The sequence below is a fragment of the Nannobrachium achirus genome (genome assembly GCF_963921795.1).
Source record: "Nannobrachium achirus genome assembly, chromosome: 11".
In the NCBI taxonomy this organism is placed as follows: Eukaryota; Metazoa; Chordata; class Actinopteri; order Myctophiformes; family Myctophidae; genus Nannobrachium; species Nannobrachium achirus.
In genome coordinates, this window is record NC_137820.1 from 15,298,630 (window position 1) to 15,313,020 (window position 14,391).

A 14,391-nucleotide genomic window follows, 5' to 3' on the forward strand; every position below is an offset into this window, starting at 1 on the left:
TAGATTTAAAAAACTCACTCGTTGATTCACTCGTACAACAAAATGTGTTTTACTTGAAAAATATGCTTCTCGGGTCAAATATTAATATGTGATTAATTGTTCGGTACAAGGTCATTCGGTTCGGTACACCCTCGTATTGAACGGTTCGATATCGATACATGTATTGTTGCACCCCTAATATATATATATATATATATGTCACGGTTTGTTAGAGAAACAGTACGGTCGAGAAACGGAGCACTCGCCGTGCGGCACGGGGCGGAACAAGCGGTCGCCACAACAACGTTGTGTGAGGCGGAGCCGCTCGATTGTCCACGACATTGCAAGCGGCGCGAAGGCCAGCGGACCTTGGTCCTGCTCTTTGCCCCCGAGCGCCGCAGGCGCGAGTGGCCGCGAAGAGCGGGCCGGCCGCGCGAGTTACGAAGCCGTGGTGAATGCAATCGTTATATTTATGCCCAGGCCGTAAGGCCTGGGCAAGCCCACGATAAACGCCCTGTCCAAGTGACTACAATGGAGCTAATGGCTAATGGCTAATGGCTAATGGCTAAACACTGCCGAGCTAGGCTAGTAAATAAAGAAAGAGAGTCGCAAACGAGTGACGTCAGCGCCTTCACTAGTGAATGGCTGTCGTCGCCATCTGGTGGTGATTGGTGTGTGGTGAACGACAAAACAAGCGCTCTTACAATGAACGTCCTGAGTTACCCAAACATACTGTAACATATATATATATATATATATATATATATCGTCTCTCTTTGCGATGTTGTGCATTGCTATTAACCCCCCCCCCCCACGAGCGGCCAGAGGATACTGTATGTGCGAGTTTGCTTTCTTCAAGCGTCAGCAGGCATATCGGCTCACGTGCGCGTGGCAAGAACTCCTAAACCAGAGCATATTGTCTCGGCCTAGTTATTTCTATTCATGATTTGATCCATGATTCATGCTTTTGCGGGGAGATTTTAGGTCTAATATTCATGGGGTTTCTTTGGCTTCGGAGTTGTCCTCTCAGTATGCAAAGTAGGCAGTCCTGTGCACGTGCTCGCATTGACTCTCCTTCATGACTCTCCCTCACTGATGATGCTGAGATAAAAAGCCGGTGGTTATTGTCATAACCGGTGATTATGTTTTTCTTCTCTTTCATCTATTTCATCTCGTGATCCTGCTGTTTACAGCTTCATGAATAATGCTAACTAGTATAAAGTGAGCCATCATGTGCTGTAAGGGGTGTTGAAAAAAAAGATCGAGAACAGAAATAAAGAAGCCTTTGTACGGTTTAAAACATTTAGGCCTAGAATTATTGAATGCTTTAACCAGTGAAAAATAGCAGATATGCAAACTCACATAGATCTGCTATTTTTGAAAAAGTCGTGAAAATGTGTGCCAATTTTTGAATGTATGTATTTTCAAAGCAAACTTTTGTAACTAAAATGTTGCTTCTGGGGGGTCCCTGGAACTAGATATTTTGAGATGGGGGTCCATGGCCAAATAAATATCATTGTGGGGGTCCTTCACATGAAAAGGTTTGAGAACCACTGACATAGTAGTCTCTCAAGAACAGACTAACTGAGCTCCATTTAAGTGAAAAGGACCTTTTCTTTGACGATGGCTGGCCAGATTGCTGACATAGAAACATAGTTTTTTTCAAAAAGTCTTAGAAGGATTCAAAAGACACTTATAGAATCGGGTCAAAATTTGAATTTTCACGATTTTTCAAAAATAGTAGATCTACAAGCTCGCAGCGCGGCACTCTGTGCCGCGCTGTGAGCTTGTATATCTGCTATTTTTCAATAGTTAAAGCATAAAATAATGATACACAATACTGTTTACCCGTTCTGAATGGGTTAAGCAAAGAAGCCCAGCATAACAAATAATTGGTAGTTGTTTGTGTTACAGTTCCGTCCTCCATAAAACCCTGACCTGTTTTAACCACACATATTCAATTCTGTCTCTTTGATGTCACAAAGAGGCGCTCAAGTACTGTGACTAACAGCAGCTCATACACCAGAACTTTGATTTGAATCTTTAATTTAAAACATGAATGAATAAACATGAGGGAGGAAGTGTTGGATTTGAAACGGTGAAAGTCTGGTGTGTATCGTGCTGTGCGGAGAATTGAATGGCTAAAAAGCCAAACTCAAAACAAGATTCCTGCAGAGCCTTGCTGTAGCACACAGGCAAACGCTTACAGAGGCCAAAAAAGATCTGCGAGGGGGAGATGGAGTGAGTCCATGGTGGCCAGTTGGTATGCTTCCTGGTGAGCGACCCAGCTGCCCAGCATCACCACTAATGACTCTGCCCTGCTCTGTCTGCCATGCTGATGCGAAGGGAAAACACCCAGACACGCAATAACGACAACACTACAGAGGGTTCTAACCCAAGCTAGCCACACTCTAAGGCCTCGTTTAGACGGCGACGCTCTGTAGAGAAAGCGTTGTCAATTTTATCCAGCATTCATATGAATCCGCTCCAAGGCATGAAAAGAGGTAGTGTGCATGCCATGTCCATAGAGGTCGCTAGGTGGCAGCGACGCCTGATTATGGATCCCACTGGAGAAGATGGATGGAAACGGTATATAGCGCTCGTTTTCACCAGCGTCGGCAGGTTAGCTACTCACCAGCGTCGGCAGGTTAGCATTTCACCAGGTTAGCATTCACCAGCGTTAGTTTTACTGAGGTTAAGGTTAGGGTTAGGGTTAGGGTTAAGGTTAAGGTTAGGGTTAGGGTTAGGGTTAGGGTTTAGAGTTAGGGTTAGGGACTAAGGATAGGTTTAGGTTTTGGTGCACCTCTGCCGCGGTCCAAGTGACTACAATGGAGCGCTCCCTACATCCGGTTCAGCCAATCACAAGCTTCAAAAATGAGTCTGGGGGCGTGGTTATCCATCTTTCCCAGTGGGATCCATAATCACGCAGCAGTGGCAGCCTATCTGGCAGTGTGTGACATCATGTCCGCTCTACTTCCTTGTCACAGCATTTGTTTACATAATCACCATGGCAGCTCACAGGCTTCACTGCGCTTCGCTGCTGTCGGCTTTGCAGCGTCAGTCATTACATCACACATTTTGCAGTTTCCCTGTGACTCGCCCGTTTAGATGGAAACGCAAGGAGGATCGTTTCACAGAATCTCACAAAGAAATCCGGATTTACTATCTTACGTTTTTGACACCCGAAAATGCCGTTGTCGTCTGAGCGGAAGGCATATCTGACTTTTCATTTTGCAGAATTCTCGTTGCAAAAAAACGCACTGTAAACGAGCCCTTAGTTCATAACAGAGATGCTTATGCTGATGGGACCTAGGGAACATTGCATGAGATAAGATAGCAAAAGATAATTAAGTGGAATTGGACTGATCTGATCTGTGTTTTACACGATGTACTTGATTGTAAAAACAAGTCTCTTTTTGCTCTCCACTCCAAAGCCTCCCCATGGATGGATGCCCGCAAGACACCCTCGAAGATAGACCTGTACGACGTGCGCAGGAGGCCATGGTGAGTTAGGTCACTAACGCAAATGCACGCGATGGACAGTTAAAATACTCAACATGTCATTATTGGAGAAAAAAAATCATCTATCTTCGAATAGACAAAGTATAAAATTGGGCTTAATTGGTTAGAGCAGGGGTCTTCAACAGGGGGTCCGGGACCCCTAGAGGGGTCCTCCAAATCTTTATGTCATAGATACCTTTTTCTTCTTTTTTTTATTAACCACTAGCCTCCATATTCTGAGAACTTTAGCCAAAAATAGCCGATCTACAAGCTCACAACGCCTCGCGCTGCGAGCCGTTGTGAGCTTGCAGATCGGCTATTTTCGGCAAAGAGGTTTGGTGTGTAAAGGGTGCAGAGTGAAAGGTCAAGTTTATTAAGTATTGACGGTTCAAGTGGTTAAATATCTGAAAACACAAATCGACATGAATCCAAAATACACTGATGGTTGTGCTGTCAAACGATGAAACTATATGGAATCTATGAAAAAGGTTGTGGGGGTCCCTGGTTCATCTCTCTCTCAACTAAGGGGTCCTTGGCCCGAAAACGTTGAAGACCCCTGGGTTAGAGTAACTCTCGGGATTTTTATCTGAGGAGCGCAAAATACGGTACAACGTACAGTACATCATAGGATGTATCTTCACAAGGGTAATGTGATCATATGGGTGGGGTAGACCTTCACCCTCTCAGACATGTCCTTGTGGGATCTGGGTGGGAGAGCATCCATCAAAGGGATGACTCCCAGGAAAGGCATCATACAGATGGTAACTTGGATAGTACAGAATATCAAAGCTTCCTTTGATTCCATAGTTCATAATTAGATTTCTTTCCCTTTTTTTTATATACATGCTAGGGCATTCACCAAATATTTGAATATTCATATATCAAAGTCACTATTCAACGTTGTTCACCGAAGTCGAATATTCGCTTCTTCTTTTTTTCTCTCTCTTTAAAAAATATATAGTTTATAAAGCGTGGCTATAGATAGGAAGTTATATATATAAGAATGAGTTGTCAATGCCCCTGGTGGATGAATTTGTAAATGCTCTATACCAGGGGTTCTCAAACTTCCTATCTATAGCCACGCTTTATAAACTATATATTTTTTAAAGAAAAAAAAAAGAAGAAAAAAAAGAGAATATTCGACTTCGGTGAACAATGTCGAATAGTGACTTTGATATTCGAATATTCGAATATTTGGTGAATGCCCTATAGTGTATGTTGAAATAATGTGAAATGCATGTGATTTCTTTTCTGTATGGGACTCTCTGAGGAAACCGCATTGGCAGCTTGCAGGATAATTTGAACAGCGCCAATTACCAAAGCCTTGTGTCATTCATTCCCCAGTTAATGATGAGACCTTGTCCCACAGCACCCTTTATTCCACATCACACACATCTCAGCACTGCTGGTGAAGTTCAAACAATTCACATCGTCGTTGTCGGGTGAAAACCCTGTATGTCCAAAACCGTTCGTTTTGCATTTATCATTTAAAAAATGATTTAAACTAGTGAAAACAACCGATCTACAAGCACACAACGCCTCGCGCCGCGAGGCGTTGTGTGCTTGTAGATCTGCTGTTTTCACTACTTTTGTGCGACCGCCTTGTATGATGAAGCAGGGCTTTACTTCATGAAAATGTACACATTTGAAACTTGGAGATACGAGGTTTCCACCCGACAACGACGATATAGAACAATGCCACATGCAATGGCATTCTATCAAACTAACAAGCTAAGCTCTTAGTATACCTCTCTGTGGAAAGCCCTGAGTGATGTATCGTGCTGACAGACACCCAAACAGCTCGCGTACAAATGACCCAGACTGTTCATCAATCAGCTTTGTTGCAAAGAGGACACGTTTGACTAAAAATGTCTTTGTCTTCCCCTCTCTCCTTTCCTGGTACTAAATCAAAGTAATAATGTGTAATGTTCGCACGTGAAAGATTGCGCCGGTGACATCGCAGCGGTCATCTTCCAGAGATTCTGAATTAATGACAAACGACAGATAGTGATTTGTATGATTAACTGATGAGCAAAAAGCCTACACGTGTGTCGGAACCATTAAATTAGTCCCACACGCTGTTTAAAGTGTTTAATTTAAACCCCTCACACCCACTTTACCATGTTTCACCATGTGCATTCTTTCTACCCACTATGCTCTTGTCAGAGCACTGTCAGCACTTATTAAACATTTAGATAATTGGAGATCCTTGTGTCACAGTGAAATAGTGAAGAAATATTAAAAAAAAAAGGAAATTCTTTTCATGTCATTGTCACTGTAGAGTAGGCTAGATTTTACGTTTGCTCCCCCAGACAACATGGACATTTTCTTTCTTTCTTTCTTTCTTTCTTTCTTTCTTTCTTTCTTTCTTTCTTTCTTTCTTTCTTTCTTTCTTTCTTTCTCTCTCTCTAAGAGGAGGAAAGTAACTCCTATCCATCAGTTGATAACTAACAGACGTGTGCCTTGTAATTGGCTCCCCATTTTGACAAAAGCCTGGGTGGCACAAAACTGGGTCACTTGTAAAACAGTTTTTCAGTTGCTTTGATTTCTGTCCCGCAAGCTAGCCAACAATGTGAGACACCATAATTTGAAGATCAATAATAAATTAAGCTTTAGTCCCTTTCGTATTCACTCCCACTGATCTCCCTTGCAGGTACATCCAGGGAGCGGCCTCGCCTAAAGACATGCTGATCTTGGTGGATGCGTAAGTTGTCCACTTAAAATCTCAGCAGAAGTTAAAACCCATTTAGGCCTAGAATTATTGAATGCTTTAACCAGTGAAAAACAGCAGATATACAAGCTCACAGCGTGGCACCGAGTGCCGCGCTGCGAGCTTGTAGATCTGCTATTTTTGAAAAAGTCGTGAAAATGTGTGCAAATCTTTGAATATTATGTATTTTCAAAGCGAACGTTTGTAACTCAAATTTTGCTTCTGGGTGGTCCCTGGAACTAGATATTTTGAGATGCGGGTCCGTGGCCAAATAAATATCATTTTGCGGGTCCTTCACGTGAAAAGGTTTGAGAACCACTGACATAGTAGTCTCTCAAGAACAGACTAACTGAGCTCCATTTAAGTAAAAAGGACCTTTTCTTTGACGATGGCTGGCCAGAGTGCTGACATAGAAACATAGGTTTTTCAAAAAATCTTAGAAGGATTCAAAAGACACTTATAGAATCGGGTCCAAATTCTAATTTTCACGATTTTTCAAAAATAGCAGATCTACAAGCTTGCAGCGCGGCACTCGGTGCCGCTCTGTGAGCTTGTAGATCTGCTATTTTGTATGTTTTTGTGCTGTTATTTTCCTCGGCAGGAGTGGCAGTGTGTCTGGCCTGACCCTCAAGCTGATCAGGACCTCTGTCAGCGAGATGCTGGAAACTCTGTCGGACGATGACTATGTCAACGTGGTCTATGTGAGTGTTTTGTGTTGTTGTTTTTTTCACACAGATGTGGGTGAAAGCCACATGTACTTGGCAAGCAAGTGGGTCGGGGGTTCACAGTAAGACACACACACGTGGCACATCTACACACCTATGAAAACATGCACGCACGCATGCACGCACGCACACACACACACACGGGCAGGGCAGGGCAGGGAGTTGGATGAGAAGTAATGAAATATGGATTTCTCCTGGGTTTACCACTCCGAAACAGGTCTGTAATGAAATCCCCATCGCTCTATTTGGTGCACAGGATTAAAACTCTGCACTACATGCCCCTACTCTTAACAGGCCCTGTTTTCTGTGCGTGTGCGTGCGCGTGCGTGCGTATGTGTGTGTGTGTACGTGCGTGTGTGCCAATCTTCCAGAAGCGATTAAAACTCCCTCCGTGAACTGTTGCCACCTCCTTAACTCTTCAGCTCGACTGCCTAGTCAGTAAAGCCGGGGAAAGTCGGCACACATACATCACCACCACCTCCCATGACCTGTCCATGTGCGCACGCACGCACGCACACTCATCTCTCTTTGTTTCTCTCTCTCCATGTCACATGGTAACATCATCTTTCTTGATGTACGTCTCTTTCACAACTCCCAACAGTATCTGCACATTCAGCTCCACCCACGTTCAGCTCCACCCACGTTCAGCTCCACCCACGTTCAGCTCCACCCACGTTCAGCTCCACCCATGTTTGCTCTTTCCCCTCTGCCCATGTCCACCTCCACGGCCTCCCCCCACGCTCACAGCAGCCTATATGTATTTACCATGTATTTACATGTACAATATCAACACAATCATGCATGTGCAAATTTAATTAGCAATTGCACAACATTCTCCCATAAACTGATTGTAGGTCCATAACATTAAACTTGTACTCTCTCCTGACTGGCAAAAAAAAAACAAAAAAAAACAGACATCCAATTAAAATTGTCTAATGGGTGAGAGGGAGGCTTTGGTCAGTGCACCCCGTTTTCCAAATGAGTGAAAATAGACGCTATTTTCGCTATTCAGCGATCAGCATACGACAAGGTATATAAAAGCCTTACGTGGCTAACAATGAGGTCTTTATGCAGCATACCTTACCAACACACTCCATCGTGATTTTTAATGGGCATCAGTTCCGATTCTGCTGTCTGCAGTGCTTGTGATTAAATATCAAGCGAGAGACCAAACGCGTGTGGCCGTCTGTGGAGGTGTTTATAGAGAGAGAGAGAGAGAGAGAGAGAGAGAGAGAGAGAGAGAGAGAGAGGGAGAGAGGGAGAGAGGGAGAGAGAGAGAGAGAGAGAGCAGTGGTGTCAGTTCAGCAAAAGCTAGGGTATGGCAAAGATGGGAGTCCTAATGGAAAAGAGGCATTACATTTTGTATAACACGGTTCTGAAAATAGCCGATCTACATGCTCACAACGAGGCGTTGTGAGCATGTAGATCGGCTATTTTCACAATGTCTGAAAAAAACTAGTATTTTCAGTTTTTTACCCAGGTTTCTATGGTTTCTTGGGCTGGATATGGCAGCCTAGAACGGTTGTTCAATTGCAGCTAAACTTAGCATGTTAGTAAACGTGCCACAATTAACAATAATGCATTGCACCTGTGCAGCTGACCTGCAGAACCTGGGAATATACAATTTTGTCAAGATGGAGAGAATACAAGTGTGAAGAATAAAATTATAATACCTTGTTAAAGTGACCATTTTGTAAAATTTAGCATTTGTAGTTAATTTACTGTAATTTAACAACATAATAACCAGCGCAGACAGACAAAAAGACATTCATGGATTTATATTTAAAAGTAACTTTTATTTTCCCCCCTGGACCCAGGGTATGGCAGCCGCATACCCCTGCCATACCCAATTGACGCCCCAGAGAGAGAGAGAGAGAGAGAGAGAGAGAGAGAGAGAGAGAGAGAGAGAGAGAGAGATGGATCTTTACAGAGATTGGAGATGTCTTCCATCTCTTTTCAGCACAGAGCCGGACGTTCAGGGCAGGCTCTCTGTTGTTCTCCTCCCTGCGGACTCTTTGTCTCGTAGACAATGTATTCTGTTACACGCTGGAGTTCTTCTGATCCAGCCTGGATGTCCAATTATTACAGCCTGTTGGGAGCTGAGTGTGTGTGTGTGTGTGTGTCTGTGCGCGCATGTGTGTGTCTTTGTGTACACGCTGGTGTGGGCGTGGTGAGTCAGACAGAGGCAGATTGAAAGACATTAGCTCAAAGGGAGTTGAAATTGGCTCATTGTTGATATGTTTTTTTCTCAAGTTCAAAGTCCTGTTCGGCCTGACGTGACACCATATATAGGCTGAGAGGAGCACAACAGGGGGGCATTGGATGTAGGAAGCTTTGAAAATGCGGGTGGGGGGATGTAGGCTATACTGTAGCCTCGGAAAACACCCAGGCTTATTTTGTCGATCGGAAAGAAAAATAAGCCTGGGAAAGCCCCCCCTATAACTGTGCTGGTTCGTGACATTTTAATTGTATAAATAAATGTAGCCGTTCAGATATCTTATTTTACATCAGTATTGTTCATGTGAACTGGTTGGTTTAGGCCAAGTTATCCATTATAATTATAAAATCGCTATGATTTATCACTTGTTTTCCACCGCGGATCACTTCCTCATTTACTCAAAGCGGACAGCAACAGGACTCAGGAGTCATCATGTCACCCTACGCGTCATTCCGAGACGCCGGAGGACCCGGCGAGATCTGCCGGGCAGCGTAGAATGTGCCGCGTTAGGTTAGACTAGCTGTACTGCAACTACCCCATAGCCTGGGATCAATAGCATTTTCAGGTTTCTGATCCGGAACCCACGACCGGTCTATCTTCTCTACAGTGACAATCACATTTAGGGTTAGGCTCCCTCCTTCTCTTTTCATTATTTTGGTATTATAAAAATTATTTGGTGAAACTTAACCCATTTACAGAACGGGTACACATTATTGTGTATCATTATTTTATGCTTTAACTATTGAAAAATAGCAGATATACAAGCTCACAGCGCGGCACCGAGTGCCGCGCTGCGAGCTTGTAGATCTGCTATTTTTGAAAAATTGTGAAAATTAGATTTTTTTTGAGTGTCTTTTGAATCCTTCTAAGATCTTTTGAAAAAACCTTTGATTCTATGTCAGCAATCTGGCTAGCCATCGTCAAAGAAAAGGTCCTTTTCACTTAACTGGAGCTCAGTTAGTCTGTTCTTGAGAGACTACTATGTCAGTGGTTCTCAAACTTTTTCACGTGAAGGACCCCCAAACTGATTTATTTGGCCACGGACACCCATCTCAAAATATTTAGTTCCAGGGGCCACCCAGAAGCAAAATTTGAGTTACAAACGTTCTCTTTGAAAATACATATTCAAAGATTTGCACATGACGATTTTCACGACTTTTTCAATAATAGCAGATCTACAAGCTTGCCGCGCTGTGAGCTTGTATATCTGCTGCAGACAGCGGCATGTTTGTGTTTGTGTGCGAGTTGCATGCGAGAATGTGCATGCCACCTGGGTGCAAGGTGCAGAGTGCATACAGACCGATGCCCTGAAAACATGTTAAAGTCACTGACACAGACATGGTGGGGTTGGCAGAGGGGAAGGCATTAGGTGAGACACCTTGGAATGACTTTGAGCTGCTTTATTGTCTTCCTCTTGCTCTGTGCCGATCAATCAGGGAACCCTAAATCAACAGTATCATCAATACGTTCCCCGCCTTCTCAACTACAGTCCGTCTTTCTCTTTCTCTGTATGTCTCACCCTCACACTTAGGCACTCGCACAGACACACGCACGCACGCACGCACGCACGCACGCGCAGGCATGCACATACTCTACATACATACTCTACTACACTTAGGCGCTCGCACAGACGCACGCACGCACGCACGCACGCACGCACGCACGTGCAGGCATGCACATACTCACGCGCACACAGTGGTGTAAAGTAACGAAGTAGATTTACTTAAGTGCTTACTTAAGTACACTTTTGAGGTATTTTTACTTTAGTTGAGTATTTCCAATTTACAGTACTTTTACTTCTACTCCACTACATCTCGGATCCAAATATTGTAGTTTTACTCCACTACATTTATTTGAAAACTTTAGTTACTAGTTACTTTGCAGATATAAATGAGTATATTATTAAACATACATAAACCACTTAAGCCCTATTTTATACCTTGGCTGTTTGAAAATAGCCGATCAAATTATTTTGTACTTTTACTTTTGGTACTTTAAGTACATTTTGATGCCAACACTTTCATACTTTTACTCAAGTACATTTTGAATTCCGGACTACTTGTAACAGAGTATTTCTACACTGCAGTATTGATACTTTTACTTAAGTATAAAATGTGAGTACTTTTTACACCACTGCACGCACGCACGCGCACACACACACACACACACACACACACACACACACACACACACACACACACACACACACACACACACACACACACACACACACACACACACACACACACACACACACACACTCTCACACATAAACATGTCCAGTCCTGGGGGTGTTATAACCTGACACCAAATCATTCATCTCCGATATTACCCATAAATCCTCGCTCATTAACTTTAGCCCAGAGACCAGGCTGGCATTTGGTCTGGGAGGATGGTCACTCCTTCACGGACACACACATCCTCTTCCTCAACATCTGTGCTAGGTCAAAAGAATACCGATGGCTATTAACTAGGGGTGTAACGATATAGTAACTGCATCGAAATATTGTTTTTAATTAAAGAAATCAAAGTATATCGGAATGAAAACAGCTAATATCGAATCGTATCATTTGATTTTGTATCGTATCGAGTCGGTAGTGCAAATAATCTATTGTATCGATACTACCTACTTGTGCTTTGTATTTAGCATTTTTAAGAAGAAAAAATTCAAGGGAGGGGTTTACTTACATTTCCTTTCCATATAGCTACACTGGTCTCTCGATAAATGTGTGTAATCTCTGGGTTCATGTCAAGGTGCAGGTTTGTCCATATGTGTTCAAATACAATGTCCATGTATTTGCCAGATAATCACTCTGTTTACTTATTTATATATCCATAATAATACATGTTTCCCTTAAAAAGCTGCACTATCCACACTTTTCACATAGATTTAATTTCTTTCGATTTTAAATCATTGAATCGAATCGTACTGTATCGCCATGAATGAACCAATATCGTCCATGTATCGTATCGTCAACCATATATCGTGATATGTATCAATCGCTATAAAAATGTATCATTACACACCTACTATTAACTAACCCCCCTAGCTCTCTCTCTCTCTGTCAGTCTCACTACCTCTCACTCGCTCTCTCTCGCTCTATCCCTCCGTCTGTCTCTTTCTTTTCTCAGCTGTCTGTTTCTCTCCTTCCCTCTCTATCTGTCTCAGTATTTCCATCTGTCTGGCGACTCTGTCGCTCTCTTTCCTCCATTCTTCCCTGCTGACCATCTGCCTCCCTCCCGCTTCGTCTCCCAAGTTTGCAATTCTTATTTTTTGCCTCTGCCCCCCCCCCCCCCCATTCAATATGCTTTATTGGCATGCCTGTTAACCCATTTAACGCCGATCCCGAGTATACTTGCGGAAAATACTCGAGTATTTAGAGTGCCGATCCCGAGTATACTCGCGTAATACAGTATACTGTATATACAGTAAAGCTGGCAATCTTACCGTACCGTCCGTTGGAAAGTGCTGGCACGGATGGACTCGCCGATTCATCATCATTGCGCATCCACGTGCACAAAATAGTGATCCCTTAACATGGAAGCCGACGCTCATTCTCATTGATGTCCAATTTCTCCAAAAAAACACTTTTGATGCCAAGGATGGCATTGGATTCTCGCTAAAATAGTACAAGCTGAAAGGCATCGATCCGCCATTACTGCACCCGCATGGGACGACGATCACTTCCGGTCGTCAAGTAAATGTCGTCAAGTAGGAATTGTTTGCGCAATCTACTTCCGGCCTTCAAAATAAGAGACTGGCCGCGGACGGAGCCTGCGAACGGCAGGCTGGACATTTTAACCCGTTCATGTCTGGAGCACTAAATGAGTTAAAGGAGTAGTTCACCCCCAAAATGACGTTTTTCTATTGATTACTCATGTCATGGAGACTTGAGATTTTTTGGTTTTTGTCACATAACTAAGATAAAAATGTGATGTCCCCCCATTGATTCCGGATGGGGATCCAAATGCATTTTGGGTCCCCATCCGGAATCAATAGGGGTACATTTATTGTAATCAAATCTTTGTCTTAGGAATGTGACAAAAAACAACAAATATTATTGAACTCAAGTCTCCATGGCATGAGTAATCAATAGAAAAAAAGTCATTTTGGGGGCGAAATACTCCTTTAAAAACAGAAAATAAATTGTCAGTGTGAGCACGGTGTGTATGTGTGTGTGTGTGTGTGTGTGTGTGTGTGTGTGTGTGTGTGTGTGTGTGTGTGTGTGTGTGTGTGTGTGTCTGTCTGGGGATTGGATGGTCTGGCTTGCCTCTCTCTCTCTCTCTCTCTCTCTCTCTCTCTCTCAGATGGCTGGGGGAGTCTAGTCCATTGGGATTAGGGATCTGAGATTAGCCTCTTCTCTTGTATGTCACCGCTAATCCAATCTCTGTGCCCCCCCATGCACAAAACACACACACACACACACATACTGTACACCGATGGTGTGAAAAAAAAAAACATATTTTGCATAAAAAAATTGTTCACATTTGCCTGTTCACATTTGCCGGCTAACCAAACATTGTTGACGGCATATCTCTCGAAAGTGCTGAAAATATATTTCTCCAGTCTGCTGAAATATGCCTCGTTACGACTAAATAATATTAATAAATATTGTAGTAACCCTTTTTTTTGCCAAGTGTGCGACGCATATTTTGTTTTGGGGCGAATTCAATATTTTCTAAATCCAATGTTCTCCTCCAGCCGTTCCTCTCTGCTCTGCTCCCCACACTCCTTCTCACCTTCCTCTCCTCTCCTTTTAAGCCATTTAGACCGAGTATGCATTATTACGCATTATTACTTTAACCATTGTTTTATGCTTTAGCTGTTGAAAAATAGCAGATTATACAAGCTCACAAGCGAGCTTGTAGATCTGCTATTTTTGAGAAATCGTGAACATTCTTGTCTTTGAATATTTTTGACCCGATTCTATAAATGTCTTCTAAATCCTTCTAAGGTTTTTTGAAAAACCTACATGTTTCTTTGTCAGTGGTTCTCAAACCGTTTCATGTGAAAGACCCCCAAAATGATATGCATTTGGCCACGGACGCCCATCTCAAAATATGTTGTTCCAGGAACCTCCGAGCAGCAAATATTTGAGTTACAAATGTTCGCTTTTAAAAAGATATATTAAAGATTTGCAAAAGATCTCATTCAGATTTTTCAAAAAATAGCAGATCTACAAGCTCGCAGCGCTGCATGTGAGCTTGTAGACCTGCTATTTTTCAATAGCTAAAGCATTAAATAATTCTAACCCTAA

General features: G+C 42.9%; 1 protein-coding gene across 1 annotated transcript in view; it reads left to right on the plus strand.

Annotated features, from left to right (window-relative positions):
* Nucleotides 1-14,391, plus strand: part of LOC308294849 (voltage-dependent calcium channel subunit alpha-2/delta-1) — a gene marked incomplete at both ends in the record, with an annotated part of 206,923 nt that overhangs the window by 119,811 nt on the left and 72,721 nt on the right. Inside the window, 3 exons of the mRNA XM_080737735.1 lie at nt 3,414-3,483; nt 6,134-6,184; nt 6,792-6,891. Of these exons, the coding sequence (XP_080593861.1) occupies nt 3,414-3,483; nt 6,134-6,184; nt 6,792-6,891 (221 nt within the window). The remainder of the gene's footprint in view (nt 1-3,413; nt 3,484-6,133; nt 6,185-6,791; nt 6,892-14,391) is intronic.